Source organism: Lissotriton helveticus, chromosome 5_1 (genome assembly GCF_964261635.1).
Source record: "Lissotriton helveticus chromosome 5_1, aLisHel1.1, whole genome shotgun sequence".
NCBI classification, from domain to species: domain Eukaryota; kingdom Metazoa; phylum Chordata; class Amphibia; order Caudata; family Salamandridae; genus Lissotriton; species Lissotriton helveticus.
This window is the reverse complement of record NC_136065.1, coordinates 40,007,234-40,022,988: the sequence shown is the minus strand read 5'-3', so window position 1 is coordinate 40,022,988 and position 15,755 is coordinate 40,007,234. Positions and strand designations below refer to the sequence as shown.

General features: G+C 52.0%; 1 protein-coding gene across 1 annotated transcript in view; it reads right to left on the bottom strand.

Annotated features, from left to right (window-relative positions):
* The window catches only part of LOC144752932 (E3 ubiquitin-protein ligase TRIM39-like), a 331,687-nt gene extending 316,276 nt beyond the window's left edge, over positions 1-15,411 (bottom strand). The window contains exon 1 of the mRNA XM_078640749.1: positions 15,001-15,411. Within this exon, the coding sequence (XP_078496875.1) occupies positions 15,001-15,411 (411 nt within the window). The remainder of the gene's footprint in view (positions 1-15,000) is intronic.
* Between the last annotated feature and the right edge of the window lie 344 nt (positions 15,412-15,755).

Sequence of the window (15,755 nt, the reverse complement as noted above, 5' to 3'; positions counted from 1 at the left end):
TAGACCCCGGGACCGAGGAAGAAACACTGCTGCTGCTGAAGGACGACAGAGGCGCTAGACCCAGGGACCGAGGAAGAAACACTGCTTCTGCTGAAGGACCCCGGAGGCACTAGACCCCAGGACCGAGGAAGAAACACTGCTGCTGCTGAAGGACCCCGGAGGCGCTAGACCCCAGGACTGAGAAAGAAACACTGCTGCTGCTGAAGGACCCCGGAGGCGCTAGACCCCGGGACCGAGGAAGAAACACTGCTGCTGCTGAAGGACGCCGGAGGCGCTGGACCCCGGGACCGAGGAAGAAACACTGCTGCTGCTGAAGGACGCCGGAGGCGCTGGACCCAGGGACCGAGGAAGAAACACTGCTGCTGCTGAAGGACCCCAGAGGCGCTAGACCCCAGGACCGAGGAAGAAACACTGCTGCTGCTGAAGGACCCCGGAGGCGCAAGACCCCGGGACCGAGGAAGAAACACTGCTGCTGAAGGACCCCGGAGGCGCTAGACCCCAGGACCGAGGAAGAAACACTGCTGCTGAAGGACCCCGGAGGCGCTAGACCCCGGGACCGAGGAAGAAACACTGCTGCTGCTGAGGGACCCCGGAGGCGCTAGACCCCGGGACTGAGGAAGAAACACTGCTGCTGAAGGACCCCGGAGGCACTAGACCCCAGGACTGAGGAAGAGACACTGCTGCTGCTGAAGGAACCGGGAGGCGCTAGACCCCAGGACCGAGGAAGAAACACTGCTGCTGCTGAAGGACCCCGGAGGGGATAGACCCCAGGACCGAGGAAGAAACACTGTTGCTGCTGAAGGACCCCGGAGGCGCTAGACCCCAGGACCGAGGAAGAAACACTGCTGCTGCTGAGGGACCCCAGAGGCGCTAGACCCCAAGACTGAGGAAGAAACACTGCTGCTGAAGGACCCTGGAGATGCAATACCCCAGGACCGAGGTAGAAACACTGCTGCTGCTGAAGGACCCCGGAGGGGATAGACCCCAGGACCGAGGAAGAAACACTGCTGCTGCTGAAGGACCCCAGAGGCGCTAGACCCCGGGACCGAGGAAGAAACACTGCTGCTGGAGGACCCTGGAGGTGCAAGACCCCAGGACCGAGGAAGAAACGCTACTGCTGCTGAAGGACCCCGGAGGCACTAGACCCCAGGACCGAGGAAGAAACACTGCTGCTGCTGAAGGACCCCAGAGGTGCAAGACCCCAGGACTGAGGAAGAAACACTGCTGCTGCTGAAGGACCCCGGAGGCGCTAGACCCCAGGACCGAGGAAGAAACACTGCTGCTGCTGAAGGACCCCGGAGGCGCTACACCCCAGGACAGAGGAAGAAACACTGCTGCTGCTGAAGGACCCCAGAGGCGCTAGACCCCAGGACTGAGGAAGAAACACTGCTGCTGCTGAAGGACCCCAGAGTCGCTAGACCCCGGCACTGAGGAAGAAACACTGCTGCTGCTGAAGGACCCGGAGGCGCTAGACCCGGGGACTGAGGAAGAAACACTGCTGCTACTGAAGGACCCCGGAGGCGCTAGACTCCAGGACCGAGGAAGAAACACTGCTGCTGAAGGACCCCGGAGGGGATAGACCCCGGGACTGATTAAGAAACACTGCTGCTGCTGAAGGACCCCAGAGGCGCTAGACCCTGGAACCGAGGAAGAAACACTGCTGCTGCTGAAGGACCCGGAGGCGCTAGACCCCAGGACCGAGGAAGAAACACTGCTGCTGCTGAAGGACCCCAGAGGCGCTAGACCCCGGGACCGAGGAAGAAACACTGCTGCTGCTGAAGGACCCCAGAGGTGCAAGACCCCGGGACCGAGGAAGAAACACTGCTGCTGCTGAAGGACCCCAGAGGCGCTAGACCCCAGGACGGAGGAAGAAACACTGCTGCTGCTGAAGGACCCCGGAGGCGCTAGACCCCAGGAAGAAACACTGCTGCTGCTTAAGGACCCCAGAGGCGCTAGACCCCTGGACCGAGGAAGAAACACTGCTGCTGCTGAAGGACCCCGGAGCCGCTAGACCCCGGGACCGAGGAAGAAACACTGTTGCTGCTGAAGGACCCCAGAGGCGCTAGACCCCAGGACTGAGGAAGAAACACTGCTGCTGCTGAAGGACCCCAGAGGAGCGAGACCCCAGGACCGAGGAAGAAACACTGTTGCTGCTGAAGGACCCCAGAGGCGCTAGACCCCAGGACTGAGGAAGAAACACTGCTGCTGCTGAAGGACCCCGGAGGTGGACGGCCTGCGAGGAGAGGACTCGTCCGGATCACCCGGAGCCTGGGGTGAGTGTTCAGCAACTGAAAGGAAGGCGGTCGGAGACATCTAAACAGCCAAGATCAGGCCCTGTAATCACTGCCCAGCATGACATGCATTCATGCATTCATCCTGCGAGGGGTCCCAGATCAAGTGTGCCTTGAAGCTGTAACTCTAGCACACCTGGCCTGCATTCGCCGCACTTCTCTGTGTCTGATGATCGTGTGAAGCTGGTGTGTCTTACAAGGTGACCTGCACTGCCAGAGTCATGTGTGCCGATGCCATTGAGAGCCCATGTGACACCGGGCATTACTGCACCTCTGCCTCTCCACCTGTTCTGCTGTGCACCATGACCCGAGACCGTGTGTGCCACCCCGCATTACTGCACCTCTTCTGCCATGTTCTATAACCATGTGCCACACCCTGCATTACTGCACCCCTTCTGCTGTGCACCATAACTACATGAGCTCCTAAGATAGCCTTACCATGCCACATCAAGAGGCATATTTACAAGCAACATTCAGAGAGCGGTGTTAAGCCACAATTGCTAACTCCACGCCTCAACAGTTTTGAAACACAGGGATGCGCCATATTTGCAAGAATGCGGCGCACTCCTGCATTTTCCCTAGTGATGGCACTAAATGTAGCTGCCTAGCGCCACAAGGGTGCCTGCGTTGCAGGGAATGATTGTTCATTTGCACATAAACAATCACTAATGGCGATTAGTAATATCTATGTGTGCTTAAGAATGCAGCACATATAAAAGTTGAAAAACCTAATTTTTTAATGATTGTTTATGTGCAGGAAGGGACCACTTTCTGCACATGAACAATTACTAATGGCGAATTCTTGTTTCTGCCTGTGCTGCAGAATGCAGCAAACATGGAAACAGCAAAAACGAGGAGAAATGAATCATTTCTCCTCGTTGCACCTGTTTAAGACCAGGTTTCCCTGGTCTTTTTTTGGTGCTGCCCCATGATTACACCACCCTTGTAAATAAGGCGCAGCATCAAAAAACAATGGGTTTTGTGGTGGAACACTCAGAGCAACACCCATAGCCTCTCCCTTTGCTGCGAACTGCTGCGGTAAGGGGCAGATTTACAAGGTGACGTTAAGCCACATTAAGTGACTTAAGGCCACCTTGTAAATATGGAGCAGGGCATTGCGCCACAGGAACGTCATTAAAAGTGATGTTCCTGTGGTGCCATGCCCTTGTAAATATGCCCCCAAGTCTTCTAACACCGACAAATGTGAGAGCCCAGGCGCTACACACTGCTTTAACCATTAAACCCTTTCAGTATATCTTGGTATCCCAAAACACCCACATACATAGGACTTCTGATTATCTGCAGGGTGGAGGGAGTTCTTACTTTCCTCTTTTGCACTCACTTCCGGCGGAAGTGGGGGGAGCGGTCTAGTCTTCCTGCCGCCTCCTCCCTACATAACCGATGTGCTGGCCGACGCGCAGCGGACGCGCGCAGCGGGCGCGACGGTGGTGCGCCGGAGTCGTGCCAGAGTCCTGCCCGTCTGCGCCCGTCCGCGACCAGACGGGACCAGGGGCCACCCCCCTTGCCTCTTCAAAAGCTACTTTTTCGTACTCTAGTGAGACCCTGATGAGTCTCAAGCCTTTACAATGTTCACGGCACCACCCCCTTCTGTCCTGCCTCCATGCCCCTTTAAGTTGTCCGGAATGCAATCTATCCTTATTATCCCTTCCCTCTTTAATTGATATAGCCTCCTCTAATTTTCCGCAAACCCCATCACGGCACAAACCCTTTAATTCCCCCGCTGACCTCACTTTTATCAGCCTAAATTGCAGGTCCTTACCGAAGCATAGGAACGACATCCTTGACCTCATCACTTCCACTCAACCAGCTGCTATGTTTCTCACGGAGACTTGGCTGAACGACAGCTCGGGCCCCGACTTAGCCTCGGCCCTCCCCGATGACTACACTTATGTAGGCAAAAATAGAGTGGGAAAAGAGGGAGGCGGTATAGCAATCATTTTTAAAAGAACCTATTCTTGTAAATGGGAACACCTAGCTATTCCTAACTGTGAAGCCGGCCTGTTTAAACTTCTGCTCTCCCCCAACTACACTCTTTCGGGCATTCTCGTCTACCGTCCACCTGGCACGGGCAGTACTTGGGCCTCTTCATTCCCTGACTATATTGTTCTGTTACTCTTGCATTCAACCAATTTTTTGGTCCTTGGAGACCTTAACTTACATCTTAACGTTGCATCCTGCCCCACCAGTACACACCTTATACAGGATTTAGCAGCACTGAATATCTCCCTGCATAACTCTGGCCCCACTCACAAGGCAGGAAACTTGTTAGATCCCATTTTTTTCCAATTTAGACACTTTAGCTTGTAAACCCCCTAGGCCCATTCCCTGGTCAGATCATTACATAGTTAGTTTTTCTATAAAAATTCACTGTGTGCCGATTTCTTCGGGTAACTCCACGCCTCCTAGAGCTGGCAGAAATTGGAAGAATCTAGATTTTAAAAAACTGAATGCCTGTCTTAAGGATACTAGACCTCCTATTAACATGGCCACCATTGAGGAGGAGGCTGTTTTACAAAATTGGCTTACCTCCGCGTTCAATGCATGTGTTCCCTTACGCAAATATAAACACACAACTTGCGTCATTCCCCTGCCCCATGGTTCACTGAGCAATTAAAAAAGGAGAAATCTATATGTAAAAAGTTGGAACGGAAATGACGCGTGGATTATGACCCGGGGGCGAAACGAACTTACAAAGATGCTCTTACTAAATACCACTCTCTTTGTAACACAGCCAGGGCGGAACATGTAAATCGAACCATTCTTAATGCTCAGAACCGACCTAAAGCCTTATTTAAAGCAGTGCAGGAACTTTCAGGCATGTCCTGCCTGCCCAAGGCTCCCTGCTTGAATGAAATGCAATGTAACTCCCTGGCAGAAATTTTCACTGCCAAAATCGAGACCATTTATACTAATTTTGGAGCTCCTACTCACACTACTTCCCCTGCTGAGCAGGTCATGTCCTTACCCTTGCATGAATTAGAAACAAATACGCTAAGGGATTCGCCCTCCCCGCTTCAGCTGACTGCATGGGACCCCCTCACTATCAATTCGCTGCAGAATATCTTGGGTTGCATTAAATCTGGTTCCCCCTGGACCCGATGCCCCCACAAATCCTTTTATCTCTTGATTCGCATGCACTCACTTTGATTTTGGAACTCGTCAATGCCTCACTCAAAGAAGCCAAGGTTCCGAGTACGTGGAAGCACGCGATGATTGTGCCCCTACTGAAGAAGGCCAACGTTGATCCCAACAATCCAGCTAATTTCCGTCCCATCTCACTTCTTCCGGTCTGTTCCAAAATCCTGGAAAAGCATGTTAACAAACAGCTCACCACTCACATTGAATCAGGCAACTTTCTCCATCAGTCTCAGTTTGGTTTTAGGGCTGGCTTCTCAACCGAGTCTACTCTTCTTGGGGTCTCTGAGGCCATTCGGTGCCAGGTAGACAGAGGGGAAACTGTGGCACTCATCCTATTGGATTTGAGTGCCGCTTTCGACACTGTTTCCCACTCCATCCTTCTTACTGCCATCAAGTCCATCGGCATCAGTGGCTCAGCTCTCGGTTGGCTGGCCAGCCATCTCTCCGACCGCACGTTTCAAGTTTTTTCCCCCTCCTCAGCTTCAAAAATCCATCATTCCACTCATGGCGTTCCGCAGGGCTCTATTCTGAGTCCACTATTTTTCAACTTATATGTTAGACCCCTTGCTACCATTGCGGAACAAGCCGGACTTATTATTTATTCTTACGCGGATGATACTCAGATCATCTACTCACTTTCCACAGGCCAACACTCTACCACATCATCTCTCCTCTCTGGTCTCAATAATATAGCTAGTTGGGTGCATAACAACAAATTTAAACTAAATGGGGATAAGACAGAGCTTCTCCTATTTGGCCACAATACCACACTCTGGGGCCCCCACCATTGGCCACAGCAAATGGGTCCCATACCTGTTCCCTCCAAAACAGGTCGCAACCTAGGCATCATATTTGATGATCAGCTGTCGATGAGGCAACATGTGATCAAGGTCTCGGCCACCTGTATTACCATCCTCAAGTAGCTGAGAAATATCATATGGATGCTTCCCCATGACACCCAGAGAACCGTAGTCCAAGCGTTAATTACATCTCGGTTGGACTATGGGAATGTCCTTCTCCTGGGTGCATGTAAGGAGGTGACTCGTAAACTTCAGACGGTCCAAAACATGACTGTTCGATTACTCTGCAATCTCCCGAGAACCTCTTCCACCTCGGCTTCTTTGCGCAGTCTCCACTGGCTTCGAATCGAAAGCCGTTCTAAATTTAAAGCCCTCTGTATTATGCACCATATCAAGTCAGGTACTGCCCCTCTTTATTTAAGCACTCTGGTTCACCACTATTGTCCCCCCCGCACTCTTCGTTCGTCTACCCAATATAGATATCAGGTGCCTCGTATTAGGAGAGCCAGAATGGGCGGCCGCTCATTCGCTTATTTGGCTCCTTCCCTGTGGAATACTCTACCTCTTTCCTTACGCACTGAATCCTGCTATCTAAGGTTCCGCAGAGACCTTAAGACCTGGTTATTTAACTTATAGACTCTTTTGGTTGGTAAAAGTTTGTTCTTTGTAACTACCCCGTTCTCTCTCTTTTGTTTAGCGCCGGGAAACCTCCGGGTAGCTTTGCGCTGTATAAAATTAAATATAATAATAATAATAATAATAATAATCTGCAGCTGCTTATGTGGTGCGAGGTGGAAACCTCGGGGCTCTGACAGACACCCAGCGCGATCTTCTGCAGTTTCTTACACGGGTCACACTTTGAAACTCACTTACAACTAACAAACGCACCTAATGCGCGTGGGCAACCTTCACCAGGGACCCACGGAGACCCACAGAGTGAACGGTGATCCCTGAATGACCACTGAGGTCCCTTCAGGGACCCGCGGAGACCCACAGAGTGAACGGTGATCCCTGAGTGATCACAGAGGTCCCTTCAGGGACCCGCGGAGACCCACAGAGTGAACGGTGATCCCTGAATGACCACAGAGGTCCCTTCTCTATGGACCCGCAGAGACCCACAGAGTGAACGGTGATCCCTGAATGATCACAGAGGTCCCTTCCAGGGACCCACAGAGACCCACAGAGTGAACGGTGATCCCTGAGTGATCACAGAGGTCCCTTCTCCAGGGACCCATGGAGATTCACAGAGTTATTGGTGATCCCTGAGTGATCACAGAGATCCCTTGCCCTCTTCTAGGAGGTGCGACTAACCTGTGATCCCTAATAGCTGATTTAAATGTCGTGTATTGCTCTGAAATCCAACTCCCATACCTTGTGCGATTGGACAACCTTTTATGTGGGACCCGCAGGGTGTCTTTGATCCCTGAACACCCAGATATTGCATCTTTTGGGAGACTCCAGTAATGTATTCACTTGTGAATCATGAACACCCACGCACATACCTTGTGCTCTTGGACAACCATTTCACTTTGCTGATAAATCCTTTGAGCTGCTGTTGAAGGGTTTGAATGGGAAGAGTATTCCTTGATCATCAATAACCTTCTGAAACCCATCTCTGTGGTAGGCAGCTCTAGGACAGCGAGTCGTTATGCATCTGGTGACTTCTTGCTCGTCTTCTTCAGTTTCACTCTTCCCTCCAGCTTGTGTCCTCTCTGGTCTACGTTTCTCCACCTCTCAGCCGTGTTGCCCTTTTACCCTTTCCTACTGTTTTACTTAAAACTCCTATACTGTTTTTGCTTCTTTGAAATCTGTTGTCTGCTTGTCTGTCTGAAAATGCCCTGGCCATCATAAAGCGTCTGCTCAGAGTTCGTGGCTTAGCTCGTTTCTGTGGCCAGGGGTAGGGGCAACATGCATGTTCTTCATAGTGGCGACCGTCAGCTCTTGACTGTGTTTGGATTTGTGGTGATAGAAAAGGCCTTTTTACCTGTTTGCCCCAGTGATGTCTTGACCTTCTGGTCTTGCCGGTGTGACATGTCTGACCAGTCTTCTGGGTTCTTTGTTGCATCCAGCGGATTTGGACACTATGTGGTCATAGTAGAATGGACCTTGTGTGCGCGCCACGGATGGCTGTAGGGACGGGGTGCCATCTTGAATCTCCACTGTAAGTATGATAGAGGTCGGGGTTAGCCTGCCAGATGTACAGTGTTTATTGCAGATGTTCATGAATCTTATGGGAGTCCCTGTGTGGGATGACTGGGGACCCCTCTATCCTTAGAAGTGCAGCGGCGGCCTTTGTATTCCTTCGGGTATCTCCTCTAGCAGGTCATGGGTGATGTACTTAGGTAGGAGACAGCCGCCTCTTGAGAAGGGAAGGGTAAGTCTTTGACCATGACCTGCCCTTCTCTTCACCTGGGGTGTCACTCACCAAAGACTGAGACATGCACAGCTGAAAGACTTCTTTCCCCTTTCTTCTCCATTGTGGGATTCTCTGAATAAAATACTCCTGTCACCATCCAGACTTCCTGCTGAGAGTTGGAAGGAGAGTGTGGCTTGAGTGTCTGTAGATTGATACACAAGGTTTCAGAACAACCTCGAGCGAAGCACAGCACTGTGCTGAGGGAATAGATACACCAGCATCTAATGTGGACTAAGCTCCTGAGTCACTGCTCCAGGGCTTCCTCCGGAGCTCTGAGAGGTTCTCTCCAGTCAGGTGTGCTGAGGGAATAGATACACCAGCATCTAATGTGGACTAAGCTCCTGCGTGACTGCTCCAGGGCTTCCTACTGAGCTCTGAGGGGTTCTCTCCAGTTCAGGTGTGCTGAGGGAATAGATACACCAGCATCTAATGTGGACTAAGCTCCTGCGTGACTGCTCCAGGGCTTCCTATGAGCTCTGAGGGGTTCTCTCCAGGTCAGGTGTGCTGAGGGAATAGATAAACCAGCATCTAATGTGGACTGAGCTCCTGAGTCCCTGCTCCAGGGCTTCCTATGAGCTCGGAGGGGTTCTCTCCAGGGCAGGTGAGCTGAGGGAATACATAAACCAGCATCTAATGTGGACTGAGCTCCAGAGTCCCTGCTCCAGGGCTTCCTATGAGCTCTGAGGGGTTCTCTCCGGGTCAGGTGAGCTGAGGGAATACACAAACCAGCATCTAATGTGGACTGAGCTCCTGAGTCACTGCTCCAGGGCTTCATGCTGAGCTCTGAGGGGTTCTCTCCAGGTCAGGTGAGCTGAGGGAATAGATACACCAGCATCTAATGTGGACTGAGCTCCTGAGTCGCTGCTCCAGGGCTTCTTATGAGCTCTGAGAGGTTCTCTCCAGGTCAGGTGAGCTGAGGGAATACATAAACCAGCATCTAATGTGGACTGAGCTCCAGAGTCCCTGCTCCAGGGCTTCCTATGAGCTCTGAGGGGTTCTCTCCGGGTCAGGTGAGCTGAGGGAATACATAAACCAGCATCTAATGTGGACTGAGCTCCTGAGTCACTGCTCCAGGGCTTCCTATGAGCTCTGAGGGGTTCTCTCCAGGTCAGGTGTGCTGAGGGAATAGATAAACCAGCATCTAATGTGGACTGAGCTCCTGAGTCCCTGCTCCAGGGCTTCCTATGAGCTCTGAGGGGTTCTCTCCAGGTCAGGTGTGCTGAGGGAATACATAAACCAGCATCTAATGTGGACTGAGCTCCAGAGTCCCTGCTCCAGGGCTTCCTATGAGCTCTGAGGGGTTCTCTCCGGGTCAGGTGAGCTGAGGGAATACACAAACCAGCATCTAATGTGGACTGAGCTCCTGCGTGACTGCTCCAGGGCTTCATGCTGAGCTCTGAGGGGTTCTCTCCAGGTCAGGTGAGCTGAGGGAATAGATACACCAGCATCTAATGTGGACTGAGATCCTGAGTCACTGCTCCAGGGCTTCTTATGAGCTCTGAGAGGTTCTTTCCAGGTCAGGTGTGCTGAGGGAATACACAAACCAGCATCTAATGTGGACTGAGCTCCTGAGTCGCTGCTCCAGGGCTTCCTATGAGATCTGAAGGGCTTGTCTCCAGGTCAGGTGAGCTGAGGGAATAGATACACCAGCATCTAATGTGGACTGAGCTCCTGGGTCACTGCTCCAGGGCTTCCTATGAGCTCTGAGGGGTCTCTCCAGGTCAGGTGTGCTGAGGGAATACATACACCAGCATCTAATGTGGACTGAGCTCCTGAGTCACTGCTCCAGGGCTTCCTATGAGCTCTGAGGGGTCTCTCCAGGTCAGGTGTGCTGAGGGAATACATACACCAGCATCTAATGTGGACTGAGCTCCTGAGTCACTGCTCCAGGGCTTCCTATGAGCTCTGAGGGGTTCTCTCCAGGTCAGGTGTGCTGAGGGAATAGATAAACCAGCATCTAATGTGGACTGAGCTCCTGAGTCCCTGCTCCAGGGCTTCCTGCTGAGCTTTGAGGGGTTCTCTCCAGGTCAGGTGTGCTGAGGGAATACATACACCAGCATCTAATGTGGACTGAGCTCCTGAGTCCCTGCTCCAGGGCTTCCTGCTGAGCTCCGAGGGGTTCTCTCCAGGTCAGGTGAGGGGCACCCCTTGAAATGCATGGAGCTCTCTGTTCAAAGGGTTCATGGTCGGCTTTGTTTGAAGGGGAGAGTGGGACTGCAAGTGGTCGTGGCGAGCCCATGCCTGCTTTATGTCCGCTGCAGCCCCCATCTGGGTCTTGAGGCGACTCACTCACACGAGCCCCCAGGACGTAAACGTGCCAGCGTGGGCCTAGAGACCCGGGAGTGACATGGGTGACTGTTAAATTGCCTTTCATCTTCTCGTACTAAAGAAGGGCACAGTTTGGCGAAAGGAAACTGAGCGGACAGGCCTCTTCCTGCAGAGCCTTGGACCAGGGCTGGATCACTCGATCACCGATACTGGCTTTCTTATTTTCCCAGAACGATTTACAGTGTTTTTGTATTATTAATCCTGCATTTGTGTAGCACATGATGTTGATATAGATTAAAGTGTGTTTCCTGATACAAAGCACTGTCTGAACAGTTGATTTATTGGGCCGTGTTTGGTTAGACTCTGGTGGAGTCTCTCTCCCTCCTCCACCTCCCTGGTGGAGTCTCTCTCCCTCCTCCACCTCCCTGGTAAGCCTGGGAGTCTCTCTCCCTCCTCCACCTCTCTGGTAAGCCTTGGCTGCTTGCCCTGCTGCCCTGCGAGGCAAGTGCCAAAGGGGTGCACTTAATGTTCGCTCTTCCAAGTCCTGATAGGTCAGCCCCAGGACACATGAGGGAACAGACTCAAACCCCCTCAACTGAGGTCCATTGAACCTGTGTGTCCCCTGGCTCCAATGGAGCCTGACAGCTTGCTTTTAATCACTTAACAAACATTTACAATGCAATAGGTCTCGCATCATTAAAGTTTGAGTTACTGGCATTGTAAATGACAATGCTTTACATTAATTTTTTAATTTTTTATTTGCAATTGGTATATAAACATTGTTTGTGAATGGTTAGCTGATGTGGTGGTGTCCCCGAGTGATGTGGTGGTGTCCCAGAGTGATGTGGTGGTGTCCCAGAGTGATGTGGTGGTGTCCCAGAGTGATGTGGTGGTGTCCCAGAGTGATGCAGTGGTGTTCCCGAGTGATGTGGTGTGTGAGGGTGAGGGTGTGAGGGTGAGAGGGTTGTGAAGGGTGTGAGGCTGTAACGGCGAGTGAGGGTGTGTGAGGGTGAGGGAGCTGCAGACTCAAAGGCTTTTCTTTTTATTCTTTAAGCATGCTGCACAACATCTGGGGTCCCAGAGGCGAGACCTATTGGCTTTGCCAATGAGGGTTGTCATCATGCTATTGCTGCAGCTCTAAGCAAAACTACAGAGTTAATACCCAGGTATTAACGACAAGGTAGTAATGTGGGGCGTTCAAAGCATGTATTCCTTTCACAAGCAATGACTTCCAAGGCAGGGCCACGATTGGGCCAACAGGAGATCTCTGCCGCCGGGCACCAGGAGATCTGATCTGCCACGGCTGCTGTTCAGCCTGAACACGGAGCAGAGAAACGTGAGGAGGGAGCGGGGTGGACTCCTCCTGGGAGCAGGTGACCGCTCCCTCCATCCCCGGGGCAGCGTGAGGAGGTGCTCTCGGGGCGCCCTCCTTCCCCGTCTGCCCGCTGGCGCCCCTACCCCGACTCTCACCTGCCTCTTTCCAGCTTCCGCTCCTTCCTCCTCTCATCCTGCGCCGGACATGTCATGTCATGTCATTTGGGATCGACGGGCCGAGGGGGAGGGCGGAGGCAGCAGCTGTAAACTCACAGTGCTTGGGAACCAAGGGCCCGATGTAGGTAATTCATATTTACCACTTCTTAAATACCGAATTTTACCGATTCGGTATTTAAGAAGTGGTAAATATGAAGGGGGGAGATTTAGATATTTCAGAATCTCTAAATACCGAATCGTTAAGATTCGGTATTTACCGATTCTGTAAATACCGAATCAGTATTTCTCATTGATTCCTATGGGCTTTGAAGCCCATAGGAATCAATGGGAAATACCGATTCTGTAATTACAGAATCGGTAAAATTACCGATTTTGCAAGGGTGACAGGGTGTCACTTTGACACCCTGTTGCACCCCTGTTCCTGGCTTGTGTGCCATGTGACACACAGACATGCCCTTAGGGCATGTCTGTGTGCCACATGGCACCGGTGTACATGCACAGATGTGCATGTACACTGGAAATCGTTATTTACCATGGAATAGTATTCCATGGTAAATAACGAATTCTAAAGGCCCTGTAGCACTGTTTAAAGTGCTACCTACATAAGAAAATACAGATTCGGTAATTTTACCGATCGGTAATTTTACCGAATCTGTAAAATTACTGATTCGGTAAAATTACCGAATCTGCATGTTTTTTCAAAGCCCTACATACCAATGTCCAAATACCGGTCGGAAACGGCAGAAAATCGGTATTTTCGGCCGTTTCCGACCGGTATTTAGACACCTACATCTGGCCCCAAGTGCCTGAACTCCGCCCCCTCCGAGGAGGGCATGGTCTGCTCCAGTCTGAGGCCACACGCCCGCCCACAGGATTAACCCTTGCTGTGTCAGACGCGAGCAGGGATGTCCATTGAGAACTAGTAATGAGCAGTGGTGACGCGGGGCTCCCATGCCAGGGGGAGAGACCCGCGGTGGCGGCTGAAGTCCGGAATGGCGGTAAGTGGGCCTTAATTGTAGGAGGTAGGAGGGGGTCTTGGTGCACGTGTGTGTGTGTGTGTGTGTGTGTGTGCGCGCGTGTGTGTATGTGTGCGACAGCGGGGGGCTCGGTGCACTCGTGTGTGTGTGCGCGTGTGTGTACGTGTGTGACGGCGGGGGGCTCGGTGCACTTGTGTGTGTGTGTGTGTGTGTGTGTGTGTGTGTGTATGTATGTGTCCGACGGGGCGAGGGGAGTGTCTCTGTATGTATGTGTGCGTGCGTGCATGGGCGCTCGTGTGTGTGCCTCTGTGTGTGCGCATGCGTGTGTGTTGGAGCTTCCCAGGAGACAGGAGATTGCCACAGCGAGAGCGTTCGCGCGCATGGCCCGCTCCGATCGCCATGCGCGTGGCCAGGTCCTGTCTCCTGGAAAGCTGCGTCGCTAACAATAGGTCTCTGGCGAGACCGCGCTCGCGCATTTAACACCACGAGACCTAAAAAATACTCCTTCCTTCACTCTGGCTTCGCCTTGGCCATCTCCTCATCACTTTTTCCATTTTTTCCTCATTCTTATTGAGATTTATTCCTATTCTTCCTTCTCCAATCCATACACAACAAATCAACCCCTTTTCATCTAAGTTAAAGATGCTTCATACTTCTATACTTCATCTCTCTTCTCTGTATTCATGCAATGCCATGTGTTCTCCTCACGTCCTGCACGTCTGATGCGTGTTTCCTTTTTATATTCCTTTTTTCTTTGGGAGCATACAAACTAAATGTATTTTTATGTATTTTTTCCCCAATTTCTTAATATGGTTTCAAAATCGTGCTACTCGTCAAAAAAGCGCTTCAACACCCCATCAGGGGTAGCAAGCGCTTTATAAATGCAAACCTTTTTCCCCTCTTCTATCCCTCCGCTAACCTTCTGAGTCCAAATAACTGACTACCCTACCCACCACTCAAACTACTTTTCATATTTCACTTTACTAATTCAACACTAATCCTTTATGGGATCCGGAGTAGCGTGCTACTGCTAAAAAAGCGCTTTGACGCCTCGTCAGAGGTAGTAAGCACTATACAAATGCAATTGCAATTCAATACTATTTATGTGGGACCCGCAGGGTGCCTTTGAACCCTGAATACCCCGACACACTGCATCTCCTATGCGACTCCAGTAGTGTATTCACTTGTGAATCCTGATCACCCACACACACACCTTGTGCTCTTCTGCAGCTTCCTATATGGGGTGCACTGAATGACTTATCATCTCTGAACACTGTCACACAGAGCTCCCGCTCTCAGGCTGCCTCCCTGATGGGGCTCACAGAGGGTTTTATGATCCCCGAATTTCCACAGCCGTACCCAGTGACCTTCACTTGTCGGCCCCCCCCCCACACGCACACACACACACACACCCACACACACACCCCCCCACACACACACACCCCCCCCACACACACACCCTCCCCACACACACCCCCCCCACACACACACACCCTCCCCACACACACACACACACACACACCCCTTGTGCTCCTCTGCAGGTTGCTCAACGGAGCTCACAGCGGGACTTTGGAATCCCTGAATGCCCTCGCACATACCTTGTGCTCCTCTGCAGCCTCCTCTATAGGCTTTGCTGAGTGAGTTTTGTGCTCCTTGGACTCCCGGCAGACCCAGCATATCATCCTCTGATCCTCTGCACAGAAGAGCCTCAGTTTCTCGCCATGTTTCTCACACATATTCTCCCCTTGGGGCTTCACGGGGGACAAATGAAACTGTTTTACCATTTCCACCATGTTCCCCAGCTGCCTGTTGGGTCGGAGGCTTTGCCCAGATGTATCCCTGCACTGAGGACAGGATAGGTTTCCATCTCTCCCCTTCCAGCTCTGAGTGATGCAAGAGCGGCAGAAGTTGTGTCCACAATCAATAGTCACCGGATCAGTGAAATAATCCAAACAGATGGAACAAGTGGCCTCTTCCTGGAGGTTCCCGAGCTGAGCTGCCGCCGCCATGATGCAGAAATGCAGGAAGTGAAGGTAAGTTTTGTTTCTCTCTTTATGGAGTGGGTGTGTCTGTGCGTCTGTGCGTCTGTCCCTCTCCGTGTGCAGTGGGTGTGTCTGTGCGTCTGTCCCTCCCTGTGTGCAGAGGGTGTGTCTGTGCGTCTGTCCCTCCCTGTGTGCAGTGGGTGTGTCTGTGCGTCTGTCCCTCTCTGTGTGCAGTGGGTGTGTCTGTGCGTCTGTCCATCCCTGTGTGCATTGGATGTGTCTGTGCGTCTGTCCCTCTCTGTGTGCAGTCTGTGTGCAGTGGGTGTGTCTGTGCGTCTGTCCCTCCCTGTGTGCAGTGGGTGTGTCTGTGC